General features: G+C 36.6%; 1 protein-coding gene across 4 annotated transcripts in view; it reads right to left on the reverse strand.

Annotated features, from left to right (window-relative positions):
* Positions 1 to 15,302, reverse strand: part of SETD2 (SET domain containing 2, histone lysine methyltransferase) — a 76,896-nt gene that overhangs the window by 29,806 nt on the left and 31,788 nt on the right. For all 4 annotated transcript variants that reach the window (XR_008684134.2, XR_008684133.2, XM_055413676.2 and 1 more), the window contains exons 6-11: positions 12,764 to 12,887; positions 11,750 to 11,827; positions 9,961 to 10,058; positions 7,689 to 7,815; positions 1,357 to 1,491; positions 502 to 621 (exon numbers count right to left, since the gene is read on the reverse strand). Coding sequence is in view for 2 of the 4 variants with exons in the window: in XM_055413676.2 (XP_055269651.2) it covers positions 502 to 621; positions 1,357 to 1,491; positions 7,689 to 7,815; positions 9,961 to 10,058; positions 11,750 to 11,827; positions 12,764 to 12,887 (682 nt within the window). In the remaining 2 variants the exon portion in view is untranslated. The remainder of the gene's footprint in view (positions 1 to 501; positions 622 to 1,356; positions 1,492 to 7,688; positions 7,816 to 9,960; positions 10,059 to 11,749; positions 11,828 to 12,763; positions 12,888 to 15,302) is intronic.

The following is a 15,302-nucleotide window of genomic DNA, read 5'->3' on the forward strand; positions in this document are numbered from 1 at the left end:
TGATATTACTGTATCTTGCTCTTGCAGTTCCCAACTATGCTGTACTAAACTTTAAAAGATACCTTAGGAAAACCACTGGGCAAACTCACATCAAGGAAGGTGTGTGTAAAGTTACAGTTACAGAAATGATACTGAGATGATAAAATTTATTCAGTCATTTAATGTGGGTGATAATTACAGAGCTAAATTCATCATCCATCTGGCTTCCCAGGTGGCTCAGTGGTAAACAATTCACCTGTACTGTAGGAGACACGGGTGGGTTCGATCCCAGAGTCGGGAAGATCCCCTGGAGAAGGAAATCGCAACCCACTCCCAACTTCTTGCCTGGGAAATGCCATGGACAAGAGGAGCCTGGAGGGCTACAGTTCATAGGGCCTCAAAGAGTCAGACACGGCTTAGGAACTAAACAACAACAAATTCACTATCACTGGTATTATCATAGTGCCCTCAACCTAAGTAATAAATTTAGTTAAGAAACAAGCAGGTTGAATGTGAACTGACCTCTTCCTGAAGCTTCTGGTTACTTTCCCGGCCATCACCTAGTTCTGCCATCCAGATCCACAACAAAGACAGCCCGTGACGTTCCAGAAAGGACTTCAGACAAGACTGTGAGTGTGTGTTCTTCCATGGGGGAAGGGAAGCAGGATGCAGGGTATTGGGGGTTGGAGGAAGGAGACAAATAATACCAAAGACACCATTAAAAAGGGCCCATAGAGAGGACTGAAAAGTTCATTTATATTCAAAAAGAAACCTAGAAATTCTGTTTTGATTAACTCAATTAGAATTGTGCAATTAATACATGCTTTAGAGTAAGATTATAATCTCTTTTGATACCTAAAATTTTAACCTGGACTTGACTAAAGTTCAATTTTGAAGGATTAAGAAAAAAACTACATTCACCATCTTTACTGGAAAAGCTAAAACTATTAAAATAAACTTAAAAAAAATTTTTATGATCCAACTTCTTGTGCAATATTTAATAAACAGGAATAAATATATTCCTGTTAAAATTCCTTGCTTTGAGATCATGTGGTAAAAATGGCCTTGGCATGCTAATAATCAAGTGAGGAGGGGAGACCTCTATTAAGAACTATTACACACACACACACACACACACACACACACACAAAAATCTCACCATGTTCTTTGACTAGAGAGAAAACAATATCTACTAATAGAGTAAATGATGCTGAACTCTTAAGAGTTTTTCAGAGTACAAGTTTTCAATGTCATATAGAACTTGCAAAACCATTCTAAAAATTAACTCTTAGTAGAATTATTCCTTTTCATCATTCTGGATTGTAGCTTAAATGTCCCACCTCACATTCAGAAATAAAGTAATATCAAAGTGTTCACCTGTATGAGCTTGAGACAGGTAAGTTTCTGTTCCAAAGTTTCAATTCTAACCATTAGCCGGGATAAGCTAAGCACCTGGTTTTTATCTGAGAGACCCTCGCCATTCTCCATCAAAGCTTCTAGCTCCCCATCCACCTGCCACAGCAAGGGAAAAAATCTGGTTATAAAACAAGAACAAGAACAACAACAAAACTGCAACTAATCTAATAATCAATCTGAAAAGATGCTCAACCTCACCAGTAATAAGGAAAACAAAATTAAGACCACAGTAAGAAACCATGTTATACTCACTGTAAGAAGTCTGATAATATCGAATCTAGGCAAAGATGTGGATCAAAATGAACTTTAAATTTAAAAAATGAACTTTTATACACTAATAATGAAAACAAACTGGTATGATCAATTTGAAAAGTTTCATTCACTCATCAAATACTTATCAAGCACTTATATGTCAAGTACAGTTTTAGGTGCTGAAGACACTGCAAGAAAGCAAAACAAAAAAATCTGCCTTTATGGGAGGAAAAAAAAAATTATCAGGTGAAAAGTAGGTCAGAAAAAAATAAAGCATTAGCTTGAAAAATGAAATATTTGTATCCTCTATGCCTAGCAGTTGCACACCTATGACTAAACCCAAAAGAAACTTCTGCACTTATGCATCAGAGAATCAGAAAAATGTTCACTGAAAAGCCATTCATAAGAGCAAAACACTGCCAACAACCCAAATGCCCATGGCCAGTCTGGATAAACTGGCATGTTCACATACTGGAATATACCACAATGAAAGGAATCAAGTGCAGCCAAATGCAACACAATTTATCAATATTTGTAAGTTCTTATTCTTTATTAATACTTTAGTATTTTGGGATATGAACTATCTTTAATGGGCCCAGGCACCATTTTTAATACATTCTGATAAAATATACATAGAAAAGTACTAGGTTGGTGCAAACATAATTGTGGTTTTGTATCACGAATTTTAAATTATAACTAGGCTCAAATTCATCTTAATTAATGAAAATAGGAACCATTACAATCAACACATCTTTGCCAACGAGAAATAAGTTTGTTTATCCCTATAGCAAAAAAGTCCATGCTTAAGGATTCGACAAACTCTTGGAAAGCATTTTCTGCCTTATGCTGGTTGTGGAACCACTTTCCCTGCAAAAAGTTGCCAAGATGCTTGAAGGAGTGGTAGCTGGTTGACAAGAGGTCAGGTGAATATGGCAGATAAGGCAAAATTCCATAGGCCAGTTCATTCAACTTTTGAAGTGTTGGTTGTGCAACGGGCAGTCAGGCATTGTCATGGAGAAGAATTGAGTCCTTTCTGTTGACCAATGCCGGCTGCAGGCATTGCAGTTTTCAGGGCAACTCATTGATTTGCTGAGCATACTTCTCAGATACAATAGTTTTGCTGGGATTCAGAAAGCTGTAGTGGATCAGATCAGCAGCAGACCACCAAACCATGACCACGATCTTTTTTTGGTACAAGTTTTGGCTTTGGGAAGTGCTTTGGAGCTTCTTCTCAGTTCAGCCGCTGAAATCGGTATTTGCCAGTTGTTGTAGAAAATTCACTTTTCGTTGTGCATCACAATCCGACAGAGGAACTGTTCGTTGTTGTGTACAATAAGCGAAGATGACATTTCAAAACGACAATTTTGTTGATCTAGGGTCAGCTCACGAGGCATCCACTTATTGAGCTTTTTCACCTTTCCAATTTGCTTCAAATGCCAAATGGCTACAGAATGTTCAACACTGAGTTCTTCAGCAACTTCTCGTGTAGTTGTAAGAGAATCAGCTTCAATGACTACTCTCAACTGATCACTGTCAACTTCCAATGACCGGTCACTATGCTGCTCATCTTCAGGGCTCTCGTCTCCTTTGCAAAACTTCTTGAACCACTACTGCACTGTTCATTAGCAGTTCCTGGGCCAAATGCGTTGCTGATATTGTAAGTTGTCTCTGCTGCTTTATGACCCATTTTGAACTTGGATTAAAAAAAAAATTGCTTGAATCTGCTTTTTGTCTAAAATCATTTCCATAGTCTAAAATAAAGAGCAAGCAATAAGTCATCAGCAAAAAAAAAAAAAAAAAAAAAAGTGAGAAACGCTCATAAAAATGATGTATAACATAACCACACTTAAGAATGTATACCAATAACAGCAGAAGAAACCGCAATTACTTTTGCACCAACCTAAGATATAAACAATTAGCAACTAAATAGGTAAACAAGCAGTGGGGCAACATCCACAGCAACCAACACTCAGGTAAAAGGGCTGGGTGGGGTGATGGGGAGAACACTACCAGTGTTCCTGAAGGGCTGTGCGAGCCGCTTCCTTGTTATAAAACCTTCTCTTCTCCACTCTAATGTCTCCTAACTTTTCAGGAAATAGTTCACTGATTTTTAAAATAGGTTTTCTTCATAAATATAAATCACTAAATATTATAATTTTGTCTATTTTTAACTTTTTGGAAACGAAATCACACTGGACAAAATTTTTGTGCCATGATCCTTTTGCAATCAACTTTACATTTTAAGAGTCAATGCTGTTGCATGTAGCCATATTATTTTCATGACTAGTTTTTTCATCACATGACTACATTTTAATTTAGTCATACTAATGCTAATGAGAGTTTGAGTTGTTTTACTTTTTCTAATATAAGTAGCACTGCTGTGGCTCCTGATGTGCATTCTAAACGAATCTCTCTCTGGTTATAGACCTAGAAGTGCAACTGCTGGCTCATACAGTATACGCACATTCACCTTCAGTAACAATACCAAAGTGTTTCAAAACTGACTAAATCCATTTACACCTCCAACACTAGTTTATGAGATCTGTTGTTCCTGTGTATCATCAGGATTACTTTCTACCAATCTGGTGAGTACCCAAAAAACAACTGAGAGTAGTTTTAATTTGTACTCCTCTGATTACTAATGAGATTGAACATCTTTTCATGTTTCCTGGCTATCTGGAATACTGAAGTGTCTGTGGAAATACATGGCTTTTTATTATGCTCTTTATTGTGTAAATTAGCTATTGCTCATTTGTTTCACAAACTCAAAAGAGATTAAGGTAAGTTTCAGAATATTTTCTGTTTATACTTTACAAACTACAAATCACAAATAACATCAGATAATAACAGGTATTTATTATACTTCCATCAACTAAGTATTTAATTGAGTAGTACTAGTTTATGACACCGGAGAAGGCAATGGCACCCCACTCCAGTACTCTTGCCTGGAAACTCCCATGGATGGAGGAACCTGGTAGGCTGCAGTCCATGGGGTCGCTAAGAGTCAGACACAACTGAGCGACTTCACTTTCACTTTTCCCTTTCATGCACTGGAGAAGGAAATGGCAACCCACTCCAGTGTTCTTGCCTGGAGAATCCCAGGGACAGGGGATACTGGTGGGCTGCCGTCTATGGAGTCGCACAGAGTCAGGCACGACTGAAGCGACTTAGCAGCAGCAGTTTATGACACACCCAAAGAAGGCAATCATTTGTTCTGGAAAAGCTTACAGTTTTGTTAAGCAGATAAACTATATGTATATAACGGCAATCATAAAAACAAGGAATAAGAACTGTTCACCAATCAAGTGCTAATATGGGGGGGACAGGTACAGACTACAGTGCCATTAACATATCCTTGGTTAACAGTTAAAATAGACAAAACTATATTTGAAACTGCTCCTCTTTTTCCCTCTCCTTGGTATCCCCTACCCAAAAGAATTCCAAAAACACTTGGGAATTTCTCTTTCTCCTTTTTGGGGGCAAGGAGGGGGTGATGGCTGTACCATGTGGTTTGTAGGATCTTAGTTCCCCAACCAGGGATAGAACCCAGGGCTATGACAGTGAAAGCGCTGAGTCCTACCACTGGACTGCCAGGGAATGCCCTAACATTTGGAAATTTCAAGAGGTGCTATTTTTGTGATTCTGTTCAACTGTACCTGACCAGAATTCAGAATCGAATAGGGCATTCATCCAGAATTTCAGTAAGAGACAAACCAACCAAAAGCAGAGTGAAGCTCTTCATGAGAGTCAAGGACAGATGACCTTTTTAGGATTCAGATTCATTCTGGGTCATTCCTCTATCAGGGTAAAGTTTCATCCAAAACATTTCTGTTCAAGAATAGCTTCAAATTCACATCTGGAGCAACCCATGACTTCAACCCACCAAATGACTAGATTCATGTTACATCTAATTTAGTCTACAGTAATACAAAACACTGATATGCACACACTACTATAAGAATAAAAACAAGCAAGCAAAAAACCAGGAATACCTACACCTCGGTCTCTTGGAGTTGTTCCTGAATCTTATCAGGAAGGCATAAAGTCATCTGCTATCACTATGATGACAGCATAATACCACCCAAGAGACCATCACATTGTAAGAACACTCCCCACCAACAAGACAGTAAAGTTTTAGAAACACAAAATAGCCAAATGAAAGCCTTTATGTAGACTTTAGCTTAGGCAAACATGTTTAATGACTGTTTTGTGATTGTTCTGGTAAACTATCAATTCTACAAAATAAGCCTTAATAATAAAAGTAATCAGTGAAGTTTTAAGAAAAATTTCCTGGTAACAGTAAAGTCCAGAAGCTAAAAGGCTATAACCCAGTGACCCCACTTCCATGGATACACTTTAAAGAAACATACAGAAGAGACATGTGCAAAGACTTTAATTGTGACATGAGGAGTAAAAAATTGAAAACACAAGGATTCATGAGTACAAATATATGTAAATGAACAATTATATGAGGAAAAACTTTACAACAGTTAAATGTGCGTGTATATATCTCAACATGGATCAAATTTTAAAGAGTAAAAACAAATCACAGAAATACATATATATCATTTCTAAAACTACACAAAGGAACTCAGTATGGAATCCACTCCAGTACTATTGCCTGGAAAATCCCATGGACAGAGGGAGCCTGGTAGGCTACAGTCTATGAGGTTGCAAAGAGTCGGACACGACTGAGAGACTTCACTTTCACTTTCAAGCTCTTTTCTATTGCCTACCGAATGACCTTGTAACCTCTCTGTGCCTTAGTGTTCTCATCTGTAAGAGGGAAAAAATCTTTGTTCCTAACTTAAAAGAGCCTTTCATGAGAATCAAATGAGTTAATGTGTCAGGTGATCAGAAGAGTGCTTGACACACAGTTACAACACGTATGCTCTCTGAAACAGAGCTGAATGACAATACTCTAAACAGCAGTTGTTAAAAAAAATAAAAAATATAATAAACAGCAGTTGTTCATCCTGGGTGGTACAAGCATAGATGTTTCTTATAAACTGTCCTTTTTTACGTTTTTTAAATGACGCTTTTGGGAGGAATTTTTAAATGGCCCTTTCCAATACTTCCTGCTATCTAAATCTTCTTATAGAATTAAGATTTTCAATTCATTCTCTCCAATTAATTCTGACTTACTGAAATCACCTTTTAACTATTATCCCTTCCCTGTCTTATGTATGTTGTCTGCTCATCTAAATAGTAAGATGGCTATCATCTATGATTCTTAGTAGTATGAGTTTCTGAAAAGCATAGGAATGAGCTAGCTGAAAGAATCACAGATAGATTTGCTGGCTGACACTTGAGGCTCCCTGGCTCCTTCACCCAGCCCTCCCTGAAGATTCGCAGGTCTAGGGTTAGGTCCCAAAATGTGCATCTTTAGGACGGACCCTGCAGGTGGTTCTGAGGTGAAGAAACACTGCTCTCACAAAGGGATCCTCAGAAAAAGACAGGGGAGGTTTGAAAAACAACACAAAATTCTTGTCCCAGTTAAGAGTCCCTTCAGTAGCAAGATACCACTCACCTCCAGTAGTGTCTCAGGTGTGAACTGAGGTAGAAAAAAGGCTATCAACCACTGGTGAAATGGCTTAAATAAAAAGACTATCTGAGACTATCCCTTTCTCACTCCTGAGTCATCTGTTACTTCTTAAAACTCACCTTATGCTCCCAAAGGGGATTAGAGATTTTAAGAACACTTGCAAACAAATGAGAAAACTAGTATTAAAAGATTAGGAATGTAGATCAGACTTATGTGAGCAGATTAACATGACAGATTAACAAGTTACTTATATGTAAGATTACAAATTTTACAGGCTTTTAAAAACCATTAGCCCATGTGTTTTCAGGATGACTTCAACAGTTCTTAGTATTCAAGTGTAATCTCTATAAAAATAGCAACTGTACTTTTCCAAAATTACCTCATCTAACCCTGACTTTCTCTGGCTGTAGTTTAACTTTTCTAAGTTCAATAAGGAAAGCTACCTTCCTTCTTGAAATGTGTATGGTGAAAGCTGAAAGAAGAATGGAACACTTACTGAATCCTTCTTACGAGATCGTTCTTTCTTCATTTTCCCTCCTGCTGCTCTGATGCTGACTCTGTTTTCTCCTCCCAGGTAACCCCGGCAATTAGCTGACCCACAGAAACACTTCTGTGCTTCTTTCCTGTGCAAGGAACATATGAAAGATGTCTGGTATGTGAAGGTAAACCATAGAAAATGTTGATAGTAGTATAGCAATTACATACAAGAGAGAAGTCGATCCAACCAAAGAAAAAAACCAGTTATTTCAAGAGATACCAACAAATCTGATACTAGCTAATGGAAATGCCTGAAAATTGCTCTTAAAAAAATTCATTTTTTCCCAATCTTCTTTTATTAGCTAGACAAAACTAGCCAAGAAGTTAATAAGTAATTTCTCCATTTATGAGAGCTCCTACTAATGTATGAAAATAAGAAATCATGTATCTATTTGGGCTAAGAACAAAATAAGTTAAATAGATCAGTACCTATTACTTATACGTGACTATTTAACTGGCACACAGAACAAAATGTATTATTATGAATATATATATAGATAATAAAATGCATAATTAGTAAAGGACACTTAGGAAACATGTGGATATTAAAAGTTATCATTACATAAGGATGAGACACTACTAATACATATAGTAATAAATATATGTAACCATGGAGTCAAGGAAAAGTGGAAGAAAGAACAGGCCTAAGTTTACAGCCCTGGGTATAAATCACCTCTGCCAACTATTTACTTGGCAACGAGCTACCCAAGGAAAACGCGAAGGGCTATTCCAAAAGCAAACTGATAGATTTTAGTATTTAACAGTAATAATCAGAGGCACAAAAATATTTGATAAATACAGCCGGGAATCACAAACGTCTAATTTCCAGTTTCCCTTCTTTCAAAGGGGACAGTACAAATACAAGAGAAAAAAAAAAAAGGAGACCTACATGGAACTTGGTCAATCTCAGCATATCTGACTATCGCCTAAATCGATTAGTTCATTAGGTGTTGTAAAATGGTGATACCATCACTACCTCATTTATTAGCTAAAATATCTCTATAAAGAATTCCTCTCACCAACTGCTTGAATCTGAAATAGAATTAGAAAGGAAGGATAAATGCTTGACTTTTTCCCCTATTTTTTAAATCAGTGGTTACTAGTAAGGGGAGATAAAGGGGAAGGGGCAAAAGATGAATAGGGGATTAAGAGGTACTAACTATTATGCATAAAATAAATAGGCTACAAGGGCTTCCTGGTGGCTCAGTGGTAAAGACTCCACCTGCCAACGCAGGAGATGAGGGTTTGATCCCTGGGTTGGGAAGATACCCTGGCGGAGGACATGGCAATCCACTCCAGTCTTCTTGCCTGGAGAATCCCACAGACAGAGAAGCCTGGTGGGCTACAGTCCATAGGGTAGCAAAGAGTCAGACGTGACTGAAGTGATTTAACACATGTATACATGTTAACTTTTGTACTATTGCACATCAACTATATTTCAATTTAAAAAACCATAAATTAATTTTCAAAATCACAAATTGGTTCCTTTCAATTATGACTAATGCAGTTTTAAAGAATCGTTAAACTCATGGATTTTATATAGTGTGTTTCAAACCACTGGTAGTTATTATTCTTATTGATGCTTAAGTCTAAATAAAAATTCTCCCATTTTCAGTAAGTGAGATTCTATTCAAGCTAGTCCTGAATCCTTTGGACATGACCCTCATAATCTTTTATAGCTGGTTTTCTGGCATGAGGAGATAATCCAGAGTCATCTTGTTCAATACCTGTCACAAACCTGACACCTTTCTTTTAGTGGGGTTTTATAAAACCACAATATAAATGCAAGGGGTATTCAGTGCTATTGCATCAGGTTTTGGTAGACAGAACTAGGTAACAAAAACATTTTTTCAGAGTATGATATGATATAGATGAGACAAGATTAGTCATGAGCTGATAATTGACAGATGAATTATGGCTACACAGGGATTTATTATATTGTTCTCTCTATACACATCCACGCCCTGTTGACATTTCTATAATAAAAAGTGTTAAAATTACATTAGAAACGAAATTATATAAATGAGGTTCAGAGGAATATGCAGTTCCTGTACAATATCCCTTAATGGCCTGATGTGACATGCGAAAGGAAAATACTAAAAGAGAACACTATAGATAAGAACTAAAGGTACATATAACTTCTTAGTAATTCACATCTAAGTTTTAGACTTCTACATCTAAACAGTATTTCCCCATCAGAAGCAGCAAAACAGAACAGAGTCAATACTTACCCATATCTTTGGAACTGATAGTCAAATGTTAATTCTGAGCCTGAAGGAACCAGTTTGGTGGTAAAAAACCCAACTCTCAGTTGTCCGTTCACAGTCCACTAAGGTGTTGTTTTTAAAAGAAAATAAATTAGTGACTGGTTAATCTTTGTTTTTAAGATCATCATTATCTGCCTTAATTATGTATGTGTCTCTTTGGACAATAAATGCTTTTCCAAATAGCAAATGGAGGAATTAAAAAAAAAAGTATCAATCTTATTTAATGAGCTAACAGTTGAGTATCATCTATAATTTATCTCTAATAAAAGTAACTGCTATTTTAACTTATTTTAAAACATATTTCCATACAGTAAGGATTCACTTGTACTAAAAACAGGCATATAGGGAATGTTTGGTATCACCAGACAAATTTGTATTACTTTATACTATGTAAAAAGTAACTATCTTCTAAGATAAGATGGGGCCTGGAAATAGGAAAACAATAATGCCAAAAGTTTAACTGCGTGAAGCAGTGGTTATAATGCTGAGTGTACAGAAAATGAAGCATCAGAAAAGAGCATAAAACTCAACAATTAAAATGGGGGTAAATATACCAGAATTGGACCTTGTAATTCCAAAATATCTAAGATGTACGTTGACTGGAGAGCTCCTGTCCAGACCATTTGAACATGTTACGGATGAAAAACCCAGGCTTAAAGAGGTGAAGGGACACAATAAAACTAGAGTCTCACGGCTAGACATGTGGCCACCAGCTGCAGTCAAAACTAGAACCAGAACTTAATTAAATAATTCCACACTGGGTTCTCCTATTCATTATATGTTTCAGCTCTTAGGAGAGCTGCATCTATTAGTACAGAGATCAAACAGCAAAAAATATCCAAGAGTCAAAACCACTATTTCAATATGAGAGGAAATTACTGATATATTTTTCTAGGGAGTGGATCCATAGCTTTCTTAACCTAAAACAGAACCACAACATTCTAATGCGTATGTGTGTGAATATATATACACATATACATACACACATGCGTGTGTGCGTGTGTGTGTGTTTCCTAAGCTGAAAACACAAATCAGAGAGTATGGAGATCATTAATTATCTCAAAATGTTTTATCAAATTCAGTAAATGGATTTATCAAGTTTGTCAACTATGTGCCAGGCACAGGGACCTAAAGATAACCAAGACCTAAAGTCTGGCCTTGTTGAGGGTGAGAAGTATACCTACATGTACACCACATACTATCTTTCTCATCTGCAGCCATTCAGTGCCTTACAAATATTAAAACCACCAAATCTGGCACCTGGATAAGACTGACATATAACTGATATAAAATCTGAATACTACACATTTGACTTCATCAAAATTAAAATTTAAGTTTTTCATTTTGGCACCTTAACAATATATAAAACTTATAGGCAAAGAGATGTGACAATTAAATGCAATTGGAGCTTCTGGATGGGATCCCAGACCAGAAAAATGACAGATGGCAAAATTTAAGCAAGGTCTTTAAACTAGTTAATGGTTAATAGTATTTCCTGGATTGGGTAACTGTACTATGGTTACATTCAGGAGACAGTTAGGGAAACTAATGCAGGATAGCATACAGGAACTCAGTCCTCACTATTTATTATTCTATAAATCTAAGCTTATTTCAAAATAAATTTTAAGAACAGAGTAAGAAAAAATGATTCAAAATAATATCCAAGGGTATCTTTGATACAGATCTAAAAATTAATAGTCAGAACAGCAGTCGTGAACAAATATTTCAAACTCTTAAATCTACCTCAACTTACTTTTTGAGTCTCACAATTTGGTTCACAGCTGTGATTCATGAACCGGGAGCAATTTCCTTTCTGAGTGGCATCTATTATCTAGGGAAAAGGATAATTTAAGAGTTAAAAATGAGACCTTAAATATATGTGCATTTTGCAAAAGAAAAGTATCTGGCAAATTTAAGACCCTTAACCTCCTCTTCCTTTATAGAGAATTCTCTCATATAACTTTACACATCACAGTGTCAAATATCCAGCTTCTTAATTCTGAAGAGATCTGCTATCAACATTTCACCTCTGGGTCAAATTATCTCCATATTGATCAATGTCTCATTTTCTTTTAGCTATTTCTTACATGCCTAGTATACTGCAATCTTACTTCACGTGTATAAAACTTCATTTTAAAATGCATGTATGAAATACCACAGTATGTAGCTCTCAAGTTTGGGTATGTATCTGAATCCACTGGAGAGCTTGTTAAAACTCTTGCTGGGTCCACTCTAACAGTGAGAATCAGCAGATCCAGGGATAAGTCCCTACAACTTGCATTTCCAGACTGAACAGAGGCAGACATGAGAATCTAGCTAAATTTATTAAGTCAGTCATTAAAGAAATTGTAAATGGTGCTCCTTACTAAAAAACAACTTTTCTGGAAAACAATTTTCATAAAAGCATATTTGTGTCAATACATTATAGACTTATTGTCACTTTTAAATGGCTTAATAAAAAAATTTTTCAACTTCTCAGCTTTTACTACATTGATAAATATAATCCACATAAACAAAAGCTCTTTAGGAGACATCAATGATTTTTAAGAATTGTAGTATGAAACATGCATGTTTACATGTACATATACATGTAAATACTTCTCCCTCATCCTTTTTTTAAACAAATAAAAAAAAAAAACTATATACATTGTTCAGCTCCTTATTTTTGCAACTTATTATATTTCAGAGATCAGTCCATATCAATGATCCCTTTCAAACTCAACAATTTCCAGATCTGCTTCAAAGCAAACACATTCACGACACTTACCTCATCATTCTTCAGGGCCATGAAATAGTAGTGGATGTTTTTGTTTCGTGCATACTCCTTTACCCGGGCTTTAAACTCTTTATGATCAAGTACCTCTCCACAATATTCCAGGACAAAGGTGTTCCTGGCCAAAAAAAGAAAAAGAAGTCTGTTAGTTTTCTCTAACATTTATCAATAATCACGATTAAGCTCTTTTCTTGGCTTCTTTCAGTTAGCTTCTACCCTTGATTGTTCTTTACTAGTTATTTATCTGTTTCTTCTCTATTGAAGATATTAATTCTCAGTCTCTTCTCTCTCCCTTTATAAAAGCTCATTCTCACCAATGATTTCAAGTATTACCTCCATGTAAACAAATACTTCTCTATGCTTTACTCCCAAGTTCTGACAAGAAAGAACCTACCTGGAAGTTTTCTCCAATTCTTGCAAAATAAATATGCCCTGGGAATTCCCTGGGCCAGTGTGTAGGACTTGGTCTTTCACTGCTATAGCCTGGGATTCACTCCCTGGTCAGGCAACTAAGATTCCCCCAAGACACACAGCAAAAAAATAAACGAACATGCCCTAACATTAATCACTGGCATTCCCTGGTGGCTCAGTGGTAAAGAATCCACCTGCTAATGCAGGAGACATGGGTTCCATCCCTGGTCCAGGAAGATCCCCTGTAGTAGGAAATGGCAACACATTCCAGTATTCTTGCCTGGGAAATCCCATGACAAAGAAGCCTGGTGGGCTATAGTCCATGGGGTCACAAAGAGTCAGACACGACTAAGTGACTGAACTACAATGAATACCCAAGAGAAATTTTAAATGTAAAAATGTAAATCATTTGTATTTGTTATGATATACTGATAAAAATCAGTATATTTCTTTTTTTGGAGGGGGGGCCATGCTAAAAAAAATGCTATGCTTAAAACTTTCTTTAAGAAGCCGGAAGCCAATATTTAGAATAGTTAAAGCCACAGAAATGGCAGATTCAGAGGTTGCCAAAGGTTGGGAAGAGGGAGCAACAGGGAGATTCTGCTGATTGGGTTAAGTGGTTTCCTTTTGGGGTGATAGAAATTTCTGTAACTAGACAAAGGTGATGGAGAAGGAAATGGCAACCCACTCCAGTGTTCTTGCCTGGAGAATCCCAGGGACGGGGGAGCCTGGTGGGCTTCCGTCTATGGGGTCACACAGAGTCACACACGACTGAAATGACTTAGCAGACAAAGGTGATACCTGCCCAACATCTGCTGATGCTCAGCTGCTCAGTTGTATCAGGCTCTTTGCAAGCCTTTGGACTCTAGCCTGCTATGCTCCTCTGTCCACGCCTGAAAAATCTCATGGATGGAGGAGCCTGGCGCGCCACGGTCCAAAGGGTCACAAAAAAATCGAACATGACCGAGCAACTAAACACACAACAACAATATTAGTTCAACCTGGACAGCATTGCCTTCCATTCCTACAACCTAAAACTGGAGGGTTTGGTAGGGATTTGCTTGGTTTTTTGGCGGAGTCTGTCATATTTTAACACTAATTAGTATTTTGTTCCAAATACCTACTTAACACTGTGCACATTTGACAGTATGTCCTTGTTAAGAGGGAATACTCTAAAAGTGAACATCTAAATAGCTTGGAATCAAAAGTTTATAAAACTGGTATTACCATCAGCATATGGAAGTTACATAAGTGAAGGTGTCAGAAACATGGAAACATTAAGTCCTAGTATATTTTACCAAAGCAGGGTTCTTTGCGAGTAGCTGAGGAAAGCTCAAGAGTGTTAGGAAATTTTAACCTGCTATGTGAACGCACTTTCTCCTCGCCTACTTTCTTCTTCATAAAAGAAACAGATTTCTGAGCCAACGAATAGTCTCTGTTGCATATAATAAGAATTTATACGTAAGTTGAAGCTATGTTAGTGCAGACTTTGTCAAAAGACAATAGTATCCATTACTACCCCGTAACAGAAGTTTATGTCCAAACTGGAGTTTCTTTAAAAAATAAATACATTTTAAAAAAAGATTCTCCAAAAGGAAAACCTGGTTAGCTTCAGTAGAATAAAATCTGCATCTACATCAGAGTTAGTGATTTTAGAAACGCACTGGACTGACTTGGAAAATACTGAGTGTGGTGTCTAATAATAGACAAGGGAAGCTTGTCTATTATTTATTTAAAATATTATAAAGGACCCACTGAATTTGGATATGGAATATACTTAGATGAATCTGTGAGATATGTTTCAAAGAAACAATTTAAAAATGGTTATGAACTAAGATATTGTGATAATATTTTGCAGAAAAGGGAAATATGACGTTTTTACCGTTTACTTTTTTTTAAAAAATGAAACATGTTTTTCTGATTGGTTCTCAAAAAGATAAGAGTGATATGAATATCAATTAAGACCTTTCAAAAGATACATGAGGATTCCTGTCAGAAAACTCAAGTACCTGGTTGTTTGGAATCCTCACAATAAAAAGATTAAAACCCCTCACCCCATTCCAATTCCCATTCAAGTGTGGTCATACGCTTAGGATTCTGAAAGAATAGCTGTGCTTTAGTC

Source organism: Moschus berezovskii, chromosome 24, assembly GCF_049115385.1.
Source record: "Moschus berezovskii isolate FMDL1 chromosome 24, NW_MosBer_1.0, whole genome shotgun sequence".
Taxonomy (NCBI): domain Eukaryota; kingdom Metazoa; phylum Chordata; class Mammalia; order Artiodactyla; family Moschidae; genus Moschus; species Moschus berezovskii.